At 42.8% G+C, this 24,505-nt stretch overlaps 2 protein-coding genes across 2 annotated transcripts; both read left to right on the top strand.

Annotated features, from left to right (window-relative positions):
- Positions 1 to 4,470: 4,470 nt before the first annotated feature.
- On the top strand, positions 4,471 to 11,612 carry ccdc112 (coiled-coil domain containing 112; the record flags this gene model as incomplete). Its single annotated transcript, XM_079738625.1, has 14 exons — positions 4,471 to 4,515; positions 4,790 to 4,896; positions 5,043 to 5,164; positions 5,355 to 5,444; positions 5,717 to 5,792; positions 5,905 to 6,031; positions 7,244 to 7,363; positions 7,881 to 8,018; positions 8,168 to 8,286; positions 8,804 to 8,924; positions 10,014 to 10,181; positions 10,617 to 10,715; positions 11,197 to 11,336; positions 11,582 to 11,612. The coding sequence occupies 14 exons, from the start codon at positions 4,471 to 4,473 to the stop codon at positions 11,610 to 11,612; spliced, it is 1,503 nt and encodes a 500-aa protein (XP_079594751.1).
- A 278-nt stretch (positions 11,613 to 11,890) lies between these two features.
- Positions 11,891 to 24,301, top strand: pggt1b (protein geranylgeranyltransferase type I, beta subunit; the record flags this gene model as incomplete). The annotated part of the gene is made up of 9 exons (XM_079738647.1): positions 11,891 to 12,060; positions 12,553 to 12,671; positions 13,515 to 13,579; positions 13,765 to 13,916; positions 14,210 to 14,342; positions 16,144 to 16,189; positions 18,844 to 19,028; positions 19,690 to 19,798; positions 21,796 to 24,301. The coding sequence occupies 9 exons, from the start codon at positions 11,891 to 11,893 to the stop codon at positions 21,951 to 21,953; spliced, it is 1,137 nt and encodes a 378-aa protein (XP_079594773.1). The 3' UTR covers positions 21,954 to 24,301.
- Positions 24,302 to 24,505: the final 204 nt, after the last annotated feature.

Raw genomic sequence — 24,505 nt, 5'->3', positions numbered from 1 at the left:
GACCCTCACACTGCCTCTCCCACTCTCTCTCCCACTCTCTCTCCAGGCCTCTCTCTCTCTATCGCTCTCTCTCGCTCTCTCTCTCTCACACACACTCTCTATGTTTCTCTCTCTCTCTCTCCCACTTTCTCTTTCTCTCTCTGTCTTTCTCTCTATGTTTATTTATATATATATATATGTCTCTCTCTCTCTTTCTCTCTGTGTTTATATCTCTCTCTATGACTCTCTCTCTCACTCTCTTTATCTCCCTCTCTCTCTCTATATCTCTCTTATTCTCTTTCTCTCTTTCCCTTACCTGCTCTCACACTTTATGTCTTTGTCCTTCCTTATACTTTAGCTTCTCTCTTCCTCTCCATTTCTATATCTAGGACTCCTTTCTCTAATCCCTTCAATGCTCCCCTCTCTCTGACTCCATCTTACAGCTCCCCCCAATCTCTCGCCTTCTACTTCTCTCCCGCTCCATCATCTTTGAGAAACAACGACCTAGTTCACACCCGTCAACATAGGTGATTCTTCCTCTCCCCCAGCTAGTCTATCCTGAAGGGTCTCCCAGGGCCCCATCCTATGTCCAATTCTGTTCTCCGTTGAGATGCTGACCTGTGGTCAAATTATTATAAAAATCACAACATTTCCTTCCGTTGCTTTAGAGATGACAGACAGCTTTATCTCCCCCTGAAACCAAGCCACCGGTGTAATCAAAAAATTTAGACATTTACATTTAGGGCATTAAGCGGATGCTTTTTCTTCAAAGTGACTTACAATAAATAAATTTGTCATAAGAAGTGAAACAATATATTGCTTGTTTCACAGTCCACCTCATGGATTGCTTTAAGAACATCAAGGGTTCGATGACACAAAACTTTCTGCAAATGTTCCAAACAAGGCTGAGGTTATCCTGTTCAGCCCTCCTGACTCCATCAAATCGATCACCAACAGCCTGAGCAACCAGACCACCCTTGTTTGAGTCTATTTTGAAAACTTTGGTGGGATATATGAACCCGCCTCTTTAAAAAAGGTCCACAATGCCGCTGCCAGGCTCCTGAGCGGTACCTAGAAGAGGGACCATATCAACCCTACGCTGGCCTCTTTTCAGGCTCATGTTGACAACGTCAGTGGGTGTGAGACGTGCCTAAGAAATGAATTTGACTGAAGAGTTTGCATCTATTTGACCTCATCAGACAGTAACCTTATCTGCAGCCATCTCGGATGCTTTTGGATATTTCAATTTATACTTACTTATTGTAGTTCTAATTTCTATGGACTAAAACATATCCCAGCAAGACATCATCAAATATGTTAATGGTCCTTTCAATAAAATTATACTATGCAATACAATGTTGGCTTCAACTGGCAAGAAGACTATTTCAACTTCATTGATCACAATAAAAACTCCAACTTTGGGAGTTTGTTAAAAAGTAATTTCAGGGAATTATCTAGAACAACATAGTATATAGCTTATTACATTATCACAGTGAATCTGGAACTTGTCTATGGTCGTAATATTAAGTTTTGATCTTTCTTTGAGTGTGTTTTGGAAAGATTATACTAGAATATATTGTTATTTTTCAAGCCATGCGAAAGATAGGACCAAACACTTTCCCTTACATCTCTTTATACTTTTTATAATCTCAATGTATTAGATCCTTCTACGGCAGCAGCAGGAACCACTACCACACAACAACTCCTATTGCAACGCAGCAAATATGCACCAAAACTTCAACCAATTGCTGGCATGCAAGCAATCAGCTCCTCTCTTAGATCCTAAATTAGTGTCACACGCACACACACACAGACACACACACACACACACACACAGACACACACACACACACACACACACACACACACACACACACACACACACACATACACACACACACACACACACACACACACACACACACACACACACACGCACACGCACATGCGTGGCCTGTAGAGAGTGCACTGTTTCACCCTTCTGGGACCCTCTAAGAACTGAGTGCTATCTTGGGAAAAACTTCACAACAAGTTGTTGCTTATTCAAATGTAAAATGGCACAACGCAAATATCTTTGAATATGTTTCTCTTTGCAAATGTGATATATTTTTGGATGAGAGCTACTCCTACTCACTTCATTGACTGAGCTGCAGGAGTCTAGCAGGGGGAAAGTAGCACATCACTTGGCGGAGAATGTGCTTCAATGGGTGACATTTAATGCTGATTGCCCTGGCCTTGCACACACACACACACGCACACATGCACACACAAACACACAAACGCGTACACACAAACACACACACACAAACAAATACACGCAAACACACACAAACACGTACGCAAACAGACATACACACACACAAACCAACACTCACACATATACGCACACACTCATTCATGCACACATTCATAACACAAACATTGTGTTTGTGTAAACACTTAAATATATATGTGGTAAAAATATGAAAACTATAAGGTCTCACCATCTCACTATATGTCTGCATATTTTGAATACGACTGATATTAATTTGGCTGACATGTTCTCTTGCTGAGGCGAACACATTTACTGGGCAAATACTTTTCTTTACTGGCCTGCCCAAGCTGAGCGTTTACAGCAGGGGTCATGCATGGTGAAGAGTAGCAGTGAAGTCCTCTAAACTCGCAGAGAGCAGAGGTTAAGTAACAGCTAAGGTTACAAGCTCTTCTTGGGAGGTGTGTTGGACAAGAGCTTCAATGCCTCATAATGGGAGTGAAACTACAGTAATGAAAGACCTTGTGGCATAAGCACAGATGGCCCGGCTTGGGGAGGTTTCTAAGATTGGAAGTGCTGATACAATGTAATTTAATAAACGATCCCTTCAGACCCCTTCTCCCAACACCCCCACAACCCTTTCCTCTTCCTGCCCACCTATGCTTGATATGTAGGTTGACTGGAGTTCCTTGGATTATAAACTTAATGACTTGGAAGATGAACCGCTCCAAGATCGGCATTTGGACAGCTATAGCCCTCCCCTCAAATCAAATTCAAATTCATTTGTTCAGTGAAGTTTATTCTATAACACGTATGTAGGTTTATTCACTGTGAATTTCTCTTTTTCAGTTTCCTTTTTAGAAGATCTTATCAAGAGATTCAACATATTTCTAGATATCCAGCCAACATTGTGTGAGTTTGTCACTGTGGGTCCGTGTGTATGTCTAGGTGTATGTGGTTGTGTGTGTGTATGTGTGGTGTGTGTGTGTGTGTGTGTGTGTGTGTGTGTGTGTGTCTGTCTGTCTGCGTGCAAGCGTGCGTACATGTCGTTGTGAGAGTTTGTGGTTTTTGAATGTACATGTCTCTAAATCTTTAGGTGTCTAATAGTTCAAGCATTTAAAAGCATACTTTTGTCTGTGCATGTTATGCATGTAGTCTATGTAGTGGTTGGTCAACATTTTTAACCATTTAACCCTACAAAGAGGGCAATAAAAATCCAATAAACATTGAGCAACAGCCTTAAAGCGTGTGTGACTAGAGTTACACACAAACACATACATGTAATGTGTTTACCAATGGTAATACATTTGATAAAACATGAATTAATGCACTAGCAAATTTAAATTATTGTGTAAAATTAATCCCTTTCAGTTATAAATATATTCTCCCTAACTTCTGTATGCCTTATTGTGTGTTCTTAGTCTCATAGAGCACAAAGCCTACTTCCTATGTTTTACTTAAGTCCCCATATGTCAAAAATAATGTTTGTATTTAACCTATTATCCCAACATGCTGAACATGAATTTGTGTGTGTGATGTTTCCACAAAGTGGCTGCAGAAACAGACATACACTTTCAAAAGCCTTCGACCCTTGGTAGATACCCAATATCTGAGCTCAATAATGGATAAGAAGTTGTATTTCTCTTCTCTCTCTCTCTCTCTCTCTCTCTCTCTCTCTCTCTCACGTCACACTCTCTTGGCTGGAGCGCATAGTAATTATAGCTGCAGGACAATATAAAAAATAATGGTTCAGAAATAACTAAGGTTGGACCAATGATTTGACAAATTTACAGATGCAGAAGTTGGATCGTTAAGAAATTATGCAATGCCTATAAAGAAGGCTAACATCACATGGCCTGTGTATGTCAATCAAATGTACCATGATCCTATCATTTCCAAGAACAGTGTGCATGTGTTCAGGATATTGGTAACTCACTTTGGTGGTAATTGTTGCTGTCTTGGATGAATGTCTGCTGCAATAGATTTAACAATATTGCATTGCAAAATTAATCAAAACAAATAATTGTAAGGATTGCTATTTGTTCGAATATGACAGGGATTATAGATTGATACTATTACGTTTATGGAGAGGTAGGTGGCACTAGATACAGATGACATGGGTCAGAAGTGGCCAGTGTATAGTACACCCAAATGAAACAGTAACAGTGACCTCTTCTGGCCAAAACAGTCACTACAGCAATATTCTGAGTTTAAAAAGTTGGTTCTACATACAATTAAATATGGCCGCTTTAACAACAGCAGGGCTTGTTGATGAACATCATGAGGTAATAACTTTCATTAAAACCAGACATAAAATAATACTTTGCCAATAAATTGTTGTCTTTCAGACGGTAAAGCGGTATTGTTCGTTGTTGCCCGTTGCTAACAACAAAGTGTCGTCGTTATGTTGGGCTCTCGTTGCTTTCTATTGAGGTAACAGATATCGTTACCTAGATCCTCTTATGAAATAAGATTTCATCATGATGTTTACCATGTTCTAATTATCACCGTTCCCTATTTCACAAGTAAGTTTAACTACGTCGAAAATGACCGAAACAGGGCGACGAGGACTTCAGCATTGTTCCACAAATCAATGGAGTGGAGAGGTTGGAGGACCAAGAGGAGGCTGCAGAGTTCCTCCGGCAGGCTGATAAGATCAAGAGACAGTGAGTGGAGACACTGCCATCCATGTATTTCCAAACTGATGATATATACATTAAGTGTAAAAAGCATTTCTTAAAGAAAAGTTTTGTTTAGCACTTCAAACCTTGACATGTGAACTGCTGTCCTACGTGTTATCCTTTTTCGACAGGATTGAGAAGGTAGAAAAGGAGCGGAATCTCGGAGCTCAGTGTAAGAAGAATGGCTGGAGCGACTGGTTTGGAGAACTAGATGATATCGAGAAGGTTCTGCGGGAACACAGAGATGCAGAGAGTAGGTGCTCAATGAAAAGTCATTAATTTTAGGCAGAGAGGTATATAGATATATATCGTTATTGAGAAGGTAGTGGTTTGGATATCTTGCTCCAACCAATCAATCAGTACAGCATCCTGCCTCTCCATGTTGGACCCCACAGTTATGTATTGCTTAAGAAGCCTTCTGGAAATGTAATGTGTTCTCCTAGAGATGACTCTCGAGAAGGAGCTGCTCAATGTTCATCATGGGGTGAGAAGGTTCCAGAGACAGCTCACTGACGTGAAGCCCGCACCAGAGTGTAAGACAACAATATTACTGTCAGTGTGTGTTTTCTATCTGTAAAAGTAGCTTTTACAAAGAAATAGTGGGTTTATGTATGTTCAACTTTTATAAACGTACCCCTAACAAAAATCGATCTTCTTATTAAATAGCGGATTGCATGCTAGACTAACGAAAGCACTGCTCGTGCTGTTTCAAGATGATTTTGACCCGGGTTGAACTGTTGATGCATGTTATAAAATATATCCACCCAATTTGACTTGTTGTTTAAATTTTGTATTTTCATTTCAGTGATTGAGAAGCTCAAAGAAATAATGACCGACGTGGAAACGGCCATCAGCACTTTCAAAGAGAACGAGCGCTTACGGTAAGGGGGGCTCCTCCGCTGATAAACAGCTGAACTTAGACAATGGGTTGATGGGGGTTTCAATCACACGTGAGCAGCGGGATTTTCCTTTTCTCTGCTCCCCCTCTCCCAGGTTCGAGGAGCTCCTCAAGGAGGAGAAGGCCTGCTCTCAGGAGATCTCTGCGTACGACAGGAAGATCGACACATGGCCCCTGATTGCTAGAGCGGAACTCAAAGCAGCCCCAGCGACAGCATTGAGAGTACGACCCGCAACACAATAGTGCTTTATGTAACTAACAATATATATGTATTTTTGAATGAATGGATGATGGTCTCAAGTTCCAATTTTGTGGGGACTTTGAATTAGTTGTTATTGGATTGTGTACCGTTTGACATCTCTACATCGCTTGCTGTGCTGACATTCAATAGGAAGCATGAATAAGGTAATTATTTAAATCAATTCCTTGTTTGATCCTTACAACTATTTTACACTAGCATCTGGATATATTTAAAAACCCAGTCCAGAATCCATTTAAATCTGGGCCTGCTCCCATCGTGGCTGTATATGTTGAATGGGACTCTTGAGCAGGGGCGTAGGAATGAGTTTAACGTGGGGGGGACACATATCGGAAACCTGACAGATTCGTTAATGGTTTGAACAGAAATATGTCATAAATTAACTACCGTATTTTCCGCACTATAAGGCGCACTTAAAAGCCGGTAATTTTCTCAAAAAACGACAGTGCGCCTTATAATCCGGAGCGCCTTATATATGGATCAATTGGTTAATTGGTTGATCCATACTGGTTGTAAACGGCGCTCTGTCAAAATGTTTCAGTATGAAAAACCAATAAAAACAATTTAATAATAATAATAAAATGTTTCACTACGACTACGATAAAGCCACACCGCTTGCAGCATTACGGCAATCGTAGTCAGTGCACACAGCATTTTACTGCGCTTACTCACAGTCCCAGTATCTCACAGTATCACACTCACAGTATCTTCTATGCTATGCGCCTTATAATCCGGTGCGCCCTATTTCTGAAAAATGTTCTAAAATAGGTCATTCATTGAAGGTGCGCCTTATAATCCGGTGCGCGTTATAGTGCGGGAAATACGGTACACTGAAAAAAATTCACAAATATATTTTATTCTACTAAAAAGATACATTTGTAAATGTAAAGGAAAACACATTTTGAATGGCAGTAATGAACTGATAAATATCAAGTCAATTCTTTAATTGCACGCTCAATCATCCAGTTTTTTAGAATAAGAAGCGTTGACAAGACGCTGTGTTGCGCTTTCAAAATAAAATAAAATATTTTTCTCCCCCGGTATAATTTTTAGGTGGGACAGATGCGCCTGTCTCCAATATTGGAGGGAACACGTCCCCTCCGTCCCCCCCGGTTCCTACGCCTTTGCTCTTGAGTACTACAGCAGCACCCTGAGGTTAATGCGTTTTGTTTCAGGGGTACAGGGCTACTGACTGGGACATGCCCTCTGAAGTGAGGGCCCTTGAGTCGTTTCTTCATAAGACCGGCGGCCTCCATGGTGGCTGGGACCAATACGACCACCAAGCCTTCCTCAAGGTATCCTGCCCCTGTGATTGGAGGAGAGACACAGAGCAGGACAATGTGTGAGAGATGTGCAGTGACCCTCAACTTGCACTTTGTTCATTGCTGTTTTGGGTTTGTGTGCCTGAAAAGCTTTGAACAGAGGCCGCTTTCATACTGAATAGTCTCATGGTAATAGAACATTTACAGGCCTACAATAGAAGACTCTTCCTCAACCTCCTACACCTAGTCTTACAAACGAAACTCAGGCATACTGTGGGTCGTTCCGAATCAACCTGATATACTGAGCCTCGGTTTACTGAACAATTGACCTGCATGTATTACGAGACAGACACCCTAGAGAAGTTAATAGGTATGTCCTGGGGAAGTCGGTTGGCCATCTTTTCGAAGAACTCAACTTTTTTCAACTCACCGTAAATTCCCTAATTGCGCGCGTGTGTGTGTGTGTGTGTGTGTGTGTGTGTGTGTGTGTTAAAGTGGCTTAACATTACTGCATCATTTAATCGTGGTTGTATCTGTATTGTTTGTCAAGGTGTGGACCAGGCACGCGGGGCGGCCGGCCTTGAGGAAGGAAGCCGTGCTATACCTGCCTGGGAAGAGCCTGCAGGAGGTGGAGCAGCACGAGGAATGGTACCGAGAGCTGCTGGAGCTCCAGGACCAGAAGAGAGAGGTACACCTGGGGGAATGGATACACGCATGGGACATTCAGCAGGGAAATGAAAACCCCATATTTTCTATTGCGCCATGATGAACTTTTGATGAGGTTTCCCCTTCGATAGTAACAATTCATGTCCTGACGGTTGTAGTTCTGCTCTACAGGCGATTCAGCGGTGGAGGGCCAGCCGCCTGCGAGAGCAGCATGCTAGGATACAGGGCCAAGAGGAGGTGGAAGAGGCCGAAAGGATGGAGGAGGCCAAGAACCAGGCCCAGCAGCACAGGCGAGATGCACAGCATAGCTGGTTTAGCATAGCTTGGTTATCATAGCAAAGCTTGGTTGGCATAGCATAGAATAGAATAGCACAGTGTGGCATAGCTTGGTTAGCATAGCATGGAATATCATAGATTGGTTAGCATATAACAGCAAAGCACCTTTTGGTTAGCATCGCTTGGTTGGCATGGAATTGAATAGCACAGAATTCCATATCTTGCTTAGCATCGCATAAAATAGCATAGGTTTTCTTTTTATTGATTCAATTGATTCGACTGGGACCACCAGAGGAATGAGTTTTGCTAATTGGCCTCCCAGTAGGAGCTGAACCAGGGCCCACCAGATTTCACCAATTACTTATCCACAGAAAACTTGATCATAAGTGTCATTGTTGTGTGGGAATGAAACCAAGCCAGGAGCTGTCCCCAAAGGATTGAACTGTAGATCAAAGGGGAGAATATCTGTGTGTGTGTATACGTACACACAGAGTAATTGCCTAACACTTTTTTGAACGCTAATGGGTTCAGGGAGGAGAGGCTGCAGGCAGCACGGCGACTAGAGGAGTGGAAGCTGGAGAAGAGGAGTAGAGAGGAGCTGGAGGAGAAGGAGAGGCTGGCGGAGGAGGTTCACCAGAGGAGACGGGCCAAGGTGGAGTTGTCGTTCAAATGGAAGGAGGCCAGTGGGCTCTCTTTTTTTTTTAATCTTCTTTCCTCTTCAATTGATAAAAGTGACTCAAGTGTAGGGATCGACCGAATGCCGATACCGATACCGATTTTCTTTCATCAGCCCTAGCCGCTAACCGATACGGCGATACCGATTTTCTTGAGCCGATATTTGGAGCCGATACTACCCTGGAAATCCAGAGTTCTCGCGAGAGAACAATTTGAATATGCTCACCGAGTCACTCTGGGAGCGAGCAATATACTCACTCCCCGATTCCCCTGGCCCAGAACATTAAACAATCACATCGGTGTATCTGAAATAGGCGGGCCAAAAGCATTGCTGTTTAACCGACCGGATATGGCAAGAGTCTTATCTATTGGTTAGCTTCGCTGGTCTGGATACGTCACCCCTTGTATTCTTCTGATTGGTCATAGTGTTATCCAATGTGTGTTATCCAGTGATAATTTCAAATGCATGCTTGGTGCCACCCCTCGAGTTAGGCCATTTTTATTACTCGTTGCCAAACCCTACAGCTTTCTAGATGTGGGCCTGGATTTCGAGGCTAAGCCGATACTGCTTTTAGTCCCTCAAATTTACATCATAAAAATGACACAATGATGATAACAAATGTTACAAGTCTCAATTAAAAAAAGGAACATTTATTGAACTGTCTGTAAATCATGCAAAAAGAAAATAAAAATCGGCAAATGCTGATACACGGAAAAAACGCAAATAACGGCCGATAAATCGGTCGATCACTCCTCAAGTGCTTGGAATACAAAACATGACAAAACTGTTGGTTATCTGACACATACTCTCATTCTACAAAAAATCATGAATGGAAAAAATACACTGAGGTGGGTCTATACACTGAGGTGGGTCTATACAATGAGGTGGGTCTATACAATGAGGTGGGTCTATACAATGAGGTGGGTCTATACAATGAGGTGGGTCTATACACTGAGGTGGGTCTATACACTGAGGTGGGTCTATACACTGAGGTGGGTCTATACAATGAGGTGGGTCTATACACTGAGGTGGGTCTATACACTGAGGTGGGTCTCGGTGCTCCAGGAGGAGCGCAGGCGCCAGTTGGAGGTGAAGCTGCTGGTGGAGGAGCAGGTCCGACTGAAGAGGGAGGAGGAGGAGGAGCAGGAAAGGAGCCGGAGGGAGGAGCTACAGCGAGAGGCAGAGGAAAGGAGGAGGGAAGCCACGATAGGCATCAAGCATTTTTGGGGACGGGTAAGTATCAAGGGATCAATGGGGTTTTGAATTGGATCTTGAATCGGGAGGGGCTTGTAATGATCAGCATAACGATGAGGCTGTACGGCACGCTGGGAGTTTAACTTTGGTTAACTTTATTCAAATGACTGCAATGTTCGGCCATATGGTTGGACATTGTGACTTCTTGTTTGATCACCATGCATACAGTGTAAACGATTCGAAAGGGATAAGGATTTCAAATTTGCCACAAGCATGTCCTGGTATTCATAAATATACACTTATCTTTGTTGCCATAGACATCCAACAATTCATAAATGAAAGTACATGCAAGTAAACGTTGTAGCTTTGGTCATCCTGCAGTTAGAAAAAAAAATAAACATTGTTTCACAGCCTTATCTAAGCATTTAAGAGTCTCCATTCCCCCACCTCTGTGTCCTCCCTGCTGTGTTCTAGGATCTCCACAAGGTAGAGACAAAGCTGCAAGAGAAACAGCAGAAGGAGCAACAGCAGGTGGAGAGGCAGAAGAGAATTTCTGCCAGAATGAAAGAAAAGGTAAGGGTTAATCTGAATGAAAAACCACTGGATTTCAAGTCATTTCCTCACTTTCTCAAACACCAAACACCCCACCCCCGCCCTTTGAGATAAACAAATTGTAAACAGGTTAGTTTCCTTACCCTTTGGAGTTGTGAATTGAACTTCATTCCATTGTTGAAATGTTCCACCTCCATTACCTCTTATTCACAGATGAATCAGAAAAAAACATTTGTCTTTGTAGCTACTCCAAATTTGGTTGCATCCACCAGATGACTTCATTTTAAACGCTACGAGTCTACATTGTTTTATCTCCGTAGAGGCCCTCTGGCTAACAGCGTCCACCACATGACCTCATGGAAAATCATTACTAGTCTGCGTTGAGTTACTCCCGTACAGTCTCTGGATAATGGTTTCCACCCCATGACAACATGTTATTCTACCTGTCTACGTTGTGTTATCGCTATATGGTCATCGCCGCCGTCTGATGCAATCAATTCAGGTGGAGGGTCACATGGGCCGTGACCCCTCCAGGCTTACCCGGCCAACCAAGGGATGGGAGGAGAGGATGAAGAGCGTGGAAAGCTCAGGAGGAGGAGAAGGAGGAAGAGGAGGAGGGTACCTGATGCAGATCTCCCACAGGTCTTACTCCTAGCTATTTTATGCTTGAAATTGATTTTTTATTTGCAATTATCAAATCAAATATCTTTTGTGTTTTCGGATTATGGTTGTGTTTACATAATTTTATTTTAGGTTGAACGTTATTGAATGTTTTTTAAATTGGAGCCTTCACTGTTTCTTTAAATAACCTTAAATCGTATATATTAAGAAGTATGTTAAAAGATTAAAAAGTATATATTTCATAACTTTAACTCTATTTCTTACAGGGCTATTCCTGCCTGGAGACAAGGTCTATGATAAGTGCCTATTGAAGACCAAATTGGATTCATGCAATTTTTTCTGTTTAATGCCAAATTAATTCAAGTGCAGTGACTTCACGAAAACGTTGTGCCTTGTGTGTTTTGGTTTTGGTACATAGTTTACTTGTTTTGTGTGAATAAAATCATTGTAATACAACTGTCCTGTTTTATAAGATCGCACTTCATTTAATGCTCGTAAGTAAAATAGGATTGTATTTCTGTTTGTAGCATAAACGTCATTGTTGAATGCCTTTGTATACACTTTTACTTTGAAAAATGTTAGACCGGAATATAATCCTCGTAATTCCGGTGGCAAAAATGTCGGAAGAAGGAAACCAAATAGAAGAATTTGAACAAATAGACTTTTTAAAAGATCGACATGTGCGATTCTTTCAAAGATCGCTTCAGGTGTTACCCGAGAGATATTCCTCCTTAGAAACCACCAGGTACGGCTGCCAGAATACACACTGTATCGGTTTTAAGGAACGCGACTAGCCACATGCTAGTTTAAGCTAGTCTCTGTGCCCAGAGAGATGTGGTCCTTAGGGTTGGACACATCCTTGTTGAAATGTCAAAACATGGACAATGTGATGGCTGATGCTTTACCGAATGTTGGTAGTTTGTAATGATATATGGAAGCCTATTTAGACTATTCAATGACTTATAAAATGACCCCTAATGACCAAACTTTGGTCAACAGTTCACCCGGTGACACTCGATTTGATAACTTACTGACATTGTTATTGTTCTTATCATCTTTAGGTCAATGTTAAGGATTACGGCTATTTTACCTAACGAATTGACTTTTTGTCTTGGCATGTCTAGCATGTCCTATCACTCCATTCATAGACCCATTTTAATTATTTATGAGTCATATTACTAGAATGCAAGATTCATATTTTAAAGGGCTAACCTATGTCTTGTGTTTGTCTCTCCAGGTTGACCATCGTGTTCTTCGCACTGTCTGGTCTAGACGTATTGGATGCTCTTCATGTCATTGATAAGGACAACATGATAGAGTGGATCTACTCCCTCCAGGTCTTACCCACCGAGGACGGTGAGTTTAACCTTCCAATGCGGCGCCTATTCAGCAATACACCCGACAAGTTTGAGGTCGATCGAATGAAGAATCCGAAAATTAGTTATGCTCAAATTGTCTAAACGAAAGTGTGTAGCAGAGGGAGTTTTACAGCGGTTAATCGTCACAATATTTCTATCAATAACAACTTATCAATGCCACAAGGTGCCCATTTCAATGCAGATGAAGAAGTCAGATAAGATAATGCTTCATTGTTGTTGTTGTTTTGTCCTCATTATATAATCTATTTTGCTTTGCCTCATAAACGATAGAGTGTTACAAATCCATGGTAGCCTCTTTCAAACCTTGCTTTCAGTTAAAACGTTACTCAACTGAAAGTTATTGTTTTATTTTTTTCTGGCCAAGTGCTTTTGTGTTCATGAATTATAGACCATTTCTATCTGGAAAGCTTTTAACTCTTCTGTATAGTTAATTATTTAATACATCAGCACAGTCATCACGTGATCGTGTTGATTATTTGACAACATTCCAATCATATGTTCAGTATTATGTTACCAGTTCTTTAATTGTCCTTTCATCTAAAACAAATCACATCAGCCGAGTAGATGTGATTTGGTTTTCTATTGTCTATTATCTATTGGACGTGCATTGTAAGTCCACTAGATGGCAGTCTTGTAACTTGTAACTCAGTCTAGCTTGCCTAGACTTGTGCCAAGCACTCTATTCAGCACATTGCAGACACAAAGGATGGCTTGATGCTGCTGTGGTTAGATGATGTTCACATTTTGAAGCGTCAACGTTGTGTGCAAATATGTCTGCTAGCCCTACCCTTGAGTTCTGCACCTCCTGTTCTCCCTGTAGAATCCAATATGCAGCGCTGTGGCTTTCGGGGATCATCGCATATTGGACTTCCTTACAGCTCCAAGGTATTTCCATATCTCAGGGCAATGTAAAATTACCCAGAAGCTAACCTTCTTTTGGCAGTCTTAGCTTAAACTTTGCTTTTAATCCAATACCCTTAGTCCTGACATTTGAGGTGCCTGTTCATGTACGGCAATCAAAGTGAACACAACATAAAACGTCAATGTGCACTGCTGCTCCTGTTACCCAGGGTCCAGGGATGGCCCATCCGTACGACAGCGGCCACATAGCCATGACCTACACGGGCCTGGCTTCCCTGCTGTTGCTAGGAGACGACCTGAGTCGGGTCAACAAGCGGGCCTGTCTGACCGGCTTGAAGGCGCTGCAGCTTGAGGATGGCAGGTGGGTCCAAGCACCAGAAAAACCAACTAAACGCCTACATGAGCTGAGCTTAGTTGAATCGTGACGCAGTGGTTGGACCTGGCTCTTCCAGGTCCTGAAAAGGGGAGATGTTGTAATTTTTATAGATTGTTTTATCCTTGTGCATGAGAATTTCCTCCTGGTTTTCCTTCCCTGTAGCAGACGTTCCTTTGGGGTTAATAGCGGCTTCCAGTGACCTTGAGCAAGGCATTGAACCTTTGGTTGGCCTCTGGGAACTGCACTGAAAAGTGTGTGTGTGTTAATCTTGTTGACAGTTTCTACGCAGTGCCGGAGGGAAGTGAGAACGACATGCGGTTCATCTACTGCGCCGCCTGCATCTGCTACATGCTGGACGACTGGTCTGGGATGGACATCCACAAGGCCATCGAGTACATAAGGAGGAGTATGGTGCGTACGCACTCGCACACACTCTCACACACACTCGTACACGCTTCCGCACGCACACAAACTCACTCTCACACACACACATACTCACACACACATACTCACACACAGATTCTCACCCACACACACTCTCAAACTCTCTTACACACGCTTGCGCACACACACATGCCCAGGGTACTACGATTGAGTCATTATCATAAAGACACTTTTTGGCAGGATTTCGCAATTGAGGTATGAACCTAGAACTTTTGGGTTTATTTTATCACCCTACTAGGATCTTTCTAAGAACTGAAGAGCAATAATGGGCTCACCACAAATTGTCAATTAATTGTGTGTGTGTGTGCGCGTGCATGCGTGCGTGCGTGCGTGTGCGCGCTAGACTTCCTATGCTATGCCATACCTTGAAGACCACAGTTATCGAAGCTTGCTAGTTTCTTGGCTTTAATACATTTTTTGTTTGTAAATTTGTGCAATGACAACTATTTACAAATGCCTTTTATGAAACAAAAAACAAACAAAAAATAGCTTTAAGAACATGGAGTTTTAAATAAGTGTGCGATTAAATACCTAAATACCATTGAAACTATTTAGTGGAACATCAATAGTGGCCCTGCATCTTGAGTTTCGAAAATTGTTCCATCCTATGAAATGGATCAGTTTCTGCCACATTGTCTCTGTGTGTAAAGGTTTTGTAAGAGATCTGTCTCAGTTTTGTAGCCAAGCCTGCTCTACAACCAAAGCCCCGAGAGATGATAGTTGTTATCTCATTCAACACGTCGGCTCCAGTCTAAGGTCTGACCTTTTAATTCACAAAAGAGTGGTGTATTATGACATGCTTGTCTTACACACACACACAGGAAGCAAGCTCAACTGCAGACAGCTTGTTTCTTTTTCAAAAACGTTTTCAGGCCCATCCGCCCCCTTGAGGGATATATCTGTAGATAAAGTTTCCCTGTAGTTTACACAAACTTAACCTCGCGTTCACACACTAACATTATCATGTCCATTGCCCAGATGGTAAATTTACATGTGACAAATCCCATTTTAAATTATCCTTCATCATATCCTTTGCATATATTACCATGCATGTAAAGCAGAATGCTAGACAGAAGCTGGCCATTCTCAAATGGTTGAGACGTCATCGTTTCTGTCCACCGAAGGGGCTGTAACTCTTTGTGATATCTTAATGTTATTGTCATCAGTATTCAACCACTGAAAGGGAAAACGGATATCTTCCAGACCTAAATATAGCCTAATGTATAATCTAAAACCAAATATTAAGCCTTCACTCTGTAGGTTTTACATGCAGCCATCACTTAAAAAGAGTGTAACCTATATTTTAAAAAATCACTGCAGCTGTCAGTCTTGCTTTAAATGATTTGAACTACTAAATCTCAAAGTCTAAAACCCCATCAGCCCACGACCCAGGGATTAATCCACACATTTCATTTTGTGTGTGTTTGTGAGGAACACGGCGGGAAAGTCTAATTTTCCATTCTTTGCATCTGTTTTCATAGGTTGCCTAGCAACAGTCAGTCGGCTGGCTTTAAGTGGTCGAGATAAGGAAACCCACAAAGCTTTTGTGGGATTACAAAGGATGAAACATTAAGACATGAATGCATCTTGTCTGTCTCAGAACACCCCTTCCTTGTAAGATCAGAGACAGGACGGCTTGCAGATACCTTTCAGCTAAATTGAAATAATTGATGTTTGATCTACTTGCTGATACAGCAGCATTTCAGCAGTCCCAACAGAAGTGTTTAGGTTTAAAGCATTCCTTTTGTGTTGTTTTACCCTTTTGCAGTCGTACGACAACGGGATTGGCCAGGGAGCGGGATTGGAGTCACATGGTGAGCAAAAATAACACACTCATTTGTTGTTGACCCTTATACATGCATATGATTGTATGTCTAAAGATATATGAAATTAGTGAATAGGTGTAATTGCACTTTATTTAAAATGCAACACATTTTACAATAACCATTTTTCTGTGTCCGCTGCAGGGCTCCTGCCCAATATAGTAACACATTGTTTCTATAAATAGTGTAGATATCACAGACATGCCTGCAGTCTCTTACAGTTCACTTAACATGCCATGGCAGGTTCCTAACACCTACTGGTATCTTTTATAACCACACACAAGCACATGCACACGCAAACACGCACGGACGGTGGTTGCAGTTGGATCGAAATGAGTTGGTGTGTTGCCAATGCTGGAGGCAAGAACATTGTGTAAAGTGATGGGAGTAACTGGTATGAAAGGATTAACCCTTCAAATCCTTGTGTCTGCTCGTGGTCTTATTAATCTCTACACCCCTCCCTCGAAACTTACACAGAGTTTATGACCAGTTTGATATGGGCACCCCTGGGGTCACCGTACATACTGCAGGACGGCCTGATCCCGTTTTAGATCTCGGGCCCTGTTGAGTAGCCGCTATTTTTGGCTCTACTTTCATGTAGAAATACAGTAGGCTAGAATAGACTGGGTTCTATCGCACAGCTGTAATTTACCGCTTCCTTTTAATTCTGTGATTAAAGGCTTTAGCTCATCCCAACGGCAACCCAACCCACCCTGCTGTTGAGGGGGTGACGGCGTACGTAATTGTACGATAGATTTAACCCAGCTTCCAACCCATAAATCCATGGCCTGTTTACGGCCAATACCTCCTCCGGCAAAATGTATCATAATAGTGCGGTGTAGTAGAAGGACCACTGCGTTTCACACCATCGACCACATTTTGGACTGGGCTGGGGCAGGCTGTGCATGATTGAAAAGACGGAGGCTGGTCATGTTAATGGTGTGGTGTCCATGTGTAGGGCATGAGGAGCTGAGCCAGGTCCAGATTGATGCTTTCACAGAGGCTCTGCCTTCCTCTGCCGCGCAGCCACTGGGCCTCAAGCCCATAGCACACTGCGCAGCACTGATTAGAGGACGAGGAGTGACAGGGATTGACTTGCAGGCTGATTTACACCATAACCACACACCTCACCCTGGCTAGGGTTTTTTTTGTCTCTCACCCTCACGCATCCACAGATACGCAAAGCCAGTGTTTTATACCCAGTGTGCAGGTTGTGGTGCGAAGCGATGGCAGATGATAAATGGTTAGCTGGCAGATGGGTCATTGGATGTGATTGATTGCCCATCCCTCCAATGCTGATTAACAGCTTATGGGGGGTGGGTGTACGAATACATTGCACACACATGTTTTACCATGCTTTGAGTAGCTCCTATTTACACTGTTGCATAAGCTATGATTCACCCCTGTCAATAAACTTCATTCATCTGAAAAAAGAAACATAGTATTGCTTCATGTGTTAAACATCAATGTAAACTGGGGTTTTCCATAACCCCTGTTGCTTTAACCAGAAATGTGTCCAATTTCTTCTTCTTGTTGGAAGCACCAACATGACAACATTTTATTTTGTGAAGAAAAGCCATAAGCCATTTAATTACATCGTTGTCTTAATGTAATTGAAGCATGGTAGGGTGGATACAATATCAGCACTATGCTTATGAACAATTGACATCCTATTCAAATATTGCAAGATATATCTTGCTATATCTTGGTTTAAGGTTAAGGTGTTGTCATTCCATTGACTCTTATTTAGTTATGGTCTAGTACTGCACACTGCATGGGGGATAGTGATTTGCACCCTGTCTGAACCTCAAGAACCCATATCATTGTCTGGAGTTATAATTTTTTTGTTTTTTTAAGTGTGGGTATTTTGTATTGAATGCAGCTGTCTCTTCGGCCTACTCATTCAAACCCTCTCTGTTGTAGTATCTCCCATTTGTGTGGTGTTGCAGGACCTGTCCTGGTAGCACTGTAATGTGCCATAGCCCCTGTGTATTTAATTTGCCAGCCTATCTGTGTGTGTTCAGTTAGATGGACGTTTCTGGCCTGTGTGTGTTTAATCAACATATTCTGTTTGTTGGGCAAACTAGTGGTTGGACTGGTGCTGAAAGGCTCTGGGTTCAACCCCAGTGTTTAAACCCCTAGCTCATTCATGGACTGAATCTAAAAAAAGAAGAAAAATAATTTGTAATATAATAGCACTCCCGCTCACGCCGTCTCAAGGTGGTGGTATACAGCCGACTGATCTGTGCTGTAGCCTGTGTGTTCTTAGTCTGTCTCTCTATTCTGGTAGATTGACCTTCTCTACCAGAGCCCTGTTGAGTTCTCAATTAGTCCATATGTCCTTCTGACATTCTGTCTCCTCGTCCCCTGATGGTTTGACAGTGGTTCATAACCTGTGGGTACACCACGTCCCAACTTGTTATTCAGTCTGTCTGCGTGGCTCACCGTGCTGTACCCCAGCCTATGCACTGATCTAACAAGTCTCTCTCTCTCTCTCTCTCTCTCTCTCTCTCTCTCTCTCTCTCTCTCTCTCTCTCTCTCTCTCTCTCTCTCTCTCTCTCTCTCTCTCTCTCTCTCTCTCTCTCTCTCTCTCTCTCTCTCTCTCTCTCTCTCTCTCTCTCTCTCTCCTGCCTGCCTGCTCTTAGGAGGCTCTACGTTCTGCGCCGTGGCCTCCCTGAGGCTCATGGGCCGGCTGGAGGAGACGCTGAGCGAGCGCGAGCTGGACCGCATCCGGCGCTGGTGCATCATGAGGCAGCATACGGGCTTCCACGGCCGGCCCAACAAGCCCGTGGACACGTGCTACTCCTTCTGGGTGGGCGCCACGCTGGAGGTACGGTACCGCACCACGCCCTCCGCCCGCCGGGGCGGGCCTACAGGAGGGGGAGGGCCTTTGGGTCGTACCGCCCCTTCCTTCGTTGACGCCATAGTTTTCGTCGTGCGGGTTGCATCCAACACAGCTGTTTGTAAGCGTCGAGCGGTTCATGCCCTCTCGCTCTCTCTTTCTGTTCGTGTTCACATCTATATGATGCTCTGAACAGGGCAACGTGTGGACGCAGACGCACTTGTTACCCCTCCCCCACTGTTATTACTCACGCACAACCTTGGTGCAATGCCTACAGGGAACCGAGTTGCCTTTTGAGAATCCGTTCCGTCTATTAACGTGTTTGAGCCGTTGCTGCAATCCAGTGTTAAAGTGTTAAACAATGATGCTCTATGAAATAGCATTTTTCATATTAGAGTGACACCTTTTTATTTTTAACCGTTCACAAAGTTGTGTAAACATTTTAAATGAATGATAATTATGTGTATCAATTCTCAATGAACTTCAACGATACGGAACTTCCCTATCCAATGTTAAAATGTCAACACATCAAACCAAAATTTATTTCCTCTTCCCCAGAGAAAAGATAAGAGGCTTTCCTCAACCTGCAGACACCCTTCTCTGTACTGTTTCTCCAATCCTTTTCCACTCCCTCCTCCCTCCCTCGCAGCTGCTGGATGTGTTCCAGTACACCAACTACGAGAAGAACAGGAACTACATCCTGTCCACTCAGGACCGGCTGGTGGGAGGCTTCGCTAAATGGCCCGACAGCCACCCAGGTAAATATAAACACCCAGCCAGCAGAGAGAAGGAAGGAAGGAAGGACCTTTTGTTAGTTTGAAACAGCCAGCTATTATTGTCGATTAGGGCAGCAAGCAGTGTGGATAAACAGAAATAAACAGATGTACAAAGGCACCAGTTAAACGGAAATAATAATAATAAATGCATGTTTGGTGTGAGTGTCCGGGTGTAGTGAGTTTAAACGCTAAAGAGCCACTACACTGTTTACACTTCATAAGGAGTTTCAATTGAATTGCTATCCATTGGAAAGCATTGGATCACCAAATCTCAAGGGAGAAAATGTACATTTGCGGTTCATTTCTTTCAGGACTTTTATTTACATTGGTTGAGTCATTCTCGGATGCGTTGCCTTTTCTGTCGGGGTGGCTTAACATTGAGTTTATGCCCCAAGACATTTAGTAGCGATGGGGACAGGCTCCTAACGTCATTAGGAATGTATTTCTTATTAATGCGATTATACATACAGCTGACGCATGTCTAAAAGCTATGCCAATAATACATGGAGCTTTTTTCAGCACTGTAGGAACACAGACATGGGATCTTGTTTAGCTGTGTTGTCGTTCAAGTTTGTGTGTATAATGAATGAAAGTTAGTTTTTATTTGTGTGCGTGTGTATGCTTGTGCGCTTGTATGTCGCATAACCCTGCCCAACGCAGGTGTAGAGCGATCACGGTAGTTTTGGTTACCAGGGTGACTTTGGGTCAGTGGAAAAAACAATGGTAACTCTAAACCTCAGGTGTGTGTGTGTGTGGCCATCCTGTGTGATGTCTAATTTATGACAAATGTTCTGAAGCTAGTTTCAGGCTGTGCGAGATCAAACACCCCACGAAACAAGAGCTCGACGGGGACAATGAGGAGAGAAGCTCCAACAAAACCTCCGTTGACAAAGACTAGTCTAGAGGAATATCCTAGGGCAACAAGCAGGGTTAAGATTTGGGTATCAGAAAAGGGAAAGGCTGTTGGAATGTAAGTGCAGTTGGCCTTGGTTCTTTCTATTGACATAGGTGTCGGAACCCAGGCTGGAATGAAGGGAGAGGAACTAGGGGAAAATAAAATGGCCGCCACATATAGGTGGTGTAGACTGCGGTGGCTTGCTTGATCTCGCACACTCATCGAGTTTCAGTTTTCTGTATGGGCTGAATTGTTGGACTAGAATGACTTTTATTATGAAATGGCATAGATGAGCAATAGCTAATTTCCTACTGAACTGAGCTTGTATAGAGATAATGGTTTTACCATGGAAAATCTATACAGCTGATCGGAGTGCTCATGACAGGCTTAAAGGACTGATTGATACATTGGCTAATTTGCTGTTTCATTATAATTCAATTATGGTTCCATTTACTGGTATGGCCTGCTTTTAGACGCTCCCATGGGGTTAGAGGGTATGGAGTGCAACTCTGCATTATTTATGATTCCTAAGGAAAGCAGCCAGATAATGTTCCTATATAATGTAGTGGCCGTTATATCGGTTTAACAAATCACGACAATCAACTGCTTTGAATTGATAGATAACAATCTAAAAGAGGCGGTGTTAGTATTGCTGGTGAAACATTGATTTGGTACTAAAAAAATAAGAGAAATTCTTTGATGTAAAAACCAACTTGTATGTAAGGAAATTGCCTTTGTTTACAGAGCTAGCTTGCATGCTAGCATTTTTTTTGCAGCAAGACCAGGAAATGTGTCCTGTCATCATGCTGCGATGGGTACAGCTTGTTCAGGCATATTTCAGTGTCTTTCAGTGTCATGGTCCACGACATTTGAAGCGTGTTCCAATATCGTGGACCATGACACCCACAAGAAGCATGTCTGTGTAATATAGGGACTTTGGGGAGGACAGCCTTAGAGCAGCAGTGGCAGACACTGAAGTGCTTACACACCATACCCATCCAGCACAGGTGTTGTGACGGTTGCAGTGCTGTGATGCCCCACATCATCTGACCTAGTTTATTCTCTCTCTCGCTCTCTCCCCTAGACCCGCTCCACGCCTACTTCGGCCTGTGCGGTCTGTCTCTGCTGGGTGAGCCCGACCTGATGAAGGTGCACCCGGCTCTAAACGTCACCCAGAGAGCCTTCCAGCACCTCCAGCAGCTGCAGCAGGCATGGAGGGACAACGTGAGCAGCTGTACCTGACAGCACCACCCCGATCCCCACCAACACCACCCACCCCCCTCCACCACCCAAGCCATCTCATCTCAACACGCTGTGACCACATCAGGTAGAATATTCTATTTTCTCTGAACATCCAATGGCAAAGTGTTGACGGCTTCACGGAATCAAAACAACACACGGCTGTTTTGTTGCCACGGCTTCGCGCTTTTGGCCCGTGGACCGACCCGAAGGGTCTATATGTAGACGTTTGAAGGTCCAAAGGTCAGATCCCTGAGCCCTTTTTTGCAAGAAAATGTTTTTTACAAAACATTTTCATGTTCCTGCTATCGCCCGCAAAGCCCCCATCAAAATACAGAAAAATCATGCCCCTAAGACAAGTTGATGAAGTAGAAGATGAAAGAATCAAGAAGCGGTGTTTCTAAGGATCCCCCCCTCCCATCCCCCTCAAACATCCAAACATCTCCCAAGGGCCGCACCCTTGACCTGCTTCTGAACTTGTTGATGCCTTCCAGTCATGCAGATGGCACACCCCTCCCAGCCCCCCTCCCTCAACACACCGAGCTGCTCACCAACCATCTCAACACCTTTCAAAATACTGCTACAGAGTTCCTCTTGAGGTGGTCCACTTCATGTGATGGTTGAACTGGAGTGAAATGGAGGCTAAATTAGGGCTTGCATTCTCCTTTCGTTCTCCAAGCATTTTGCAGGTATTGTTTGTTTTTAATGCAGTTCACGGACACTGGCTTGCACTCGCTCTCTTTCTCTGCCAAAGCCACACCCTTCACCTCTTTTGACATGCTCATGATCACGATCAGGAGGGGGGAATAGGAACATCATCGCAGCTGGACACACATGTAAAAACAGACGTACACATCTGCCACATGGTTCCGATCATCTAAGGTGATGGTCTGCCTGTCTGAAGGTGGAAAGCTGGTTCGGGGTACATTTACCTCATGTGCTCTGGTCGAGGTCTTACAACAAAACAATGCCCCTCCTCAACACTCTTGTTTGTTTTTTGCAATGGAACCCATCACTTAATAAATAAAGGATTCACCCTATCAATTATTTAGGCTGAACTGGCGCAGGCTAGTCTTCTCTCTCCCTAACCCCAGTGGTGTCTGTGTCACTGTGACTATATCAAATAGTGTTGTTTCTGGACTGATAACAACTACCTTAGCCTTATGACTTGTACATTTTATTCATGACCCAATTCATTATTTTATTTTTAATGTATGTATTTTTGATTTCACCATGTTTCGAATAACCTTCTCACCATTCGTTGCTTGGTTTTACTAGTATTATTTTGGAATTTACGGTTTACTGACTTACTTTACTAACTGCAGAATTTGCCTTTACTACTTTTGAGTACAATGTTCATTTTAAAAATGTTGGTGCAAATGTTATGGTTAAAATAAGATGTACATTGATTCCCGTGTGTGTGTACACGTTGAGTTATTTTGTGTTTGAATATTCATGTAGTGTGTACTAGTAAGAACCATAAATGCAAAAGAAATACAAAGATGGAATGAAATTAACATTGCAGCATTGAAATTGAAGTACTTTGGCTCAGGTGGGTCTCCAAATGCACACGAGCCAAAGTAACATGCAGCAATTTTCTCATCTTATTCTTCTACATGTGCCTCTTGTAGAATAACTCTGTTCTGTGTTTGATAAATAAATACTTTATTCTAGACTCACAGCCACACTTTGCCTGTATGGTTTTAACTTGCTCCATCAAGTCAATAGAGTACATTTGAGTTATTCTTCCAACATTTATTTGCTTAATAGACTAAGATCAAGTGCTTTGGCCAAAACGAGTTCAAAAAATATTCTCGCACGATCAATCATTTATTTGAGGGAGAAATGGGAGGGCAGGGAGGAGGTGGTGATTCAGAGGGATAAGCATGAACACTACTATCCCCCTTTTGAGAATTAAATGAATGGCTGAGCAGACACAGAAAAGGCTGCGCGGGTTTTATCGCTACATAACCAGGGCTGCGCCTCCACACTCCTGCTTGTGCTGCATCTCCTTTCCTCCCCCAACCACCGTCACCTTGAGGCCTGGAGGAATCTGAATGATACGGGGTGGACGGTAACATGTAGACACCAGAAAAGTGAATAAACTGTTATTTTTTTAATGCTGTGTAGAAATCTCCCCGGCATAGATGTAATAAATGTAAATGTGTATGAACGTTTTGACTTTGTGCGAGTGCTCGAAATGGAAAGTGGTTTAAAGCCCTAGAAATGAGATGTCAGTGTCTATATGAGGTATTATTATGGTTAGTTATGGAAACTAAGGGACTAAATTAAGTTGGATATGGGCAGTGGCCATTGTACTTATGTGAAATAAAAATGCTACCTTTTTCGAAGGACTTCGTCTTTTTTTCCCACTGCCTTTTGTGACGCTGCACTTTTAAGACATCTTTGTTATTCTGTGTAGTTTGGCATGATCTTGACTGGATATTCCCTGTGCAAGAACTTCATCTGCTAAAATAGTAGTTCACTTATATTGCTCCACATCACTTCCTTTTGGTTATTCTCTTCACCAATATGACTTGTGTGTAACGGTTCAA

Source organism: Pollachius pollachius, assembly GCF_949987615.1.
Source record: "Pollachius pollachius genome assembly, chromosome: 1".
Taxonomy (NCBI): Eukaryota; Metazoa; Chordata; class Actinopteri; order Gadiformes; family Gadidae; genus Pollachius; species Pollachius pollachius.
Note: the sequence above shows the minus strand (reverse complement) of the source record. Positions and strands in the feature narration are given on the sequence as shown.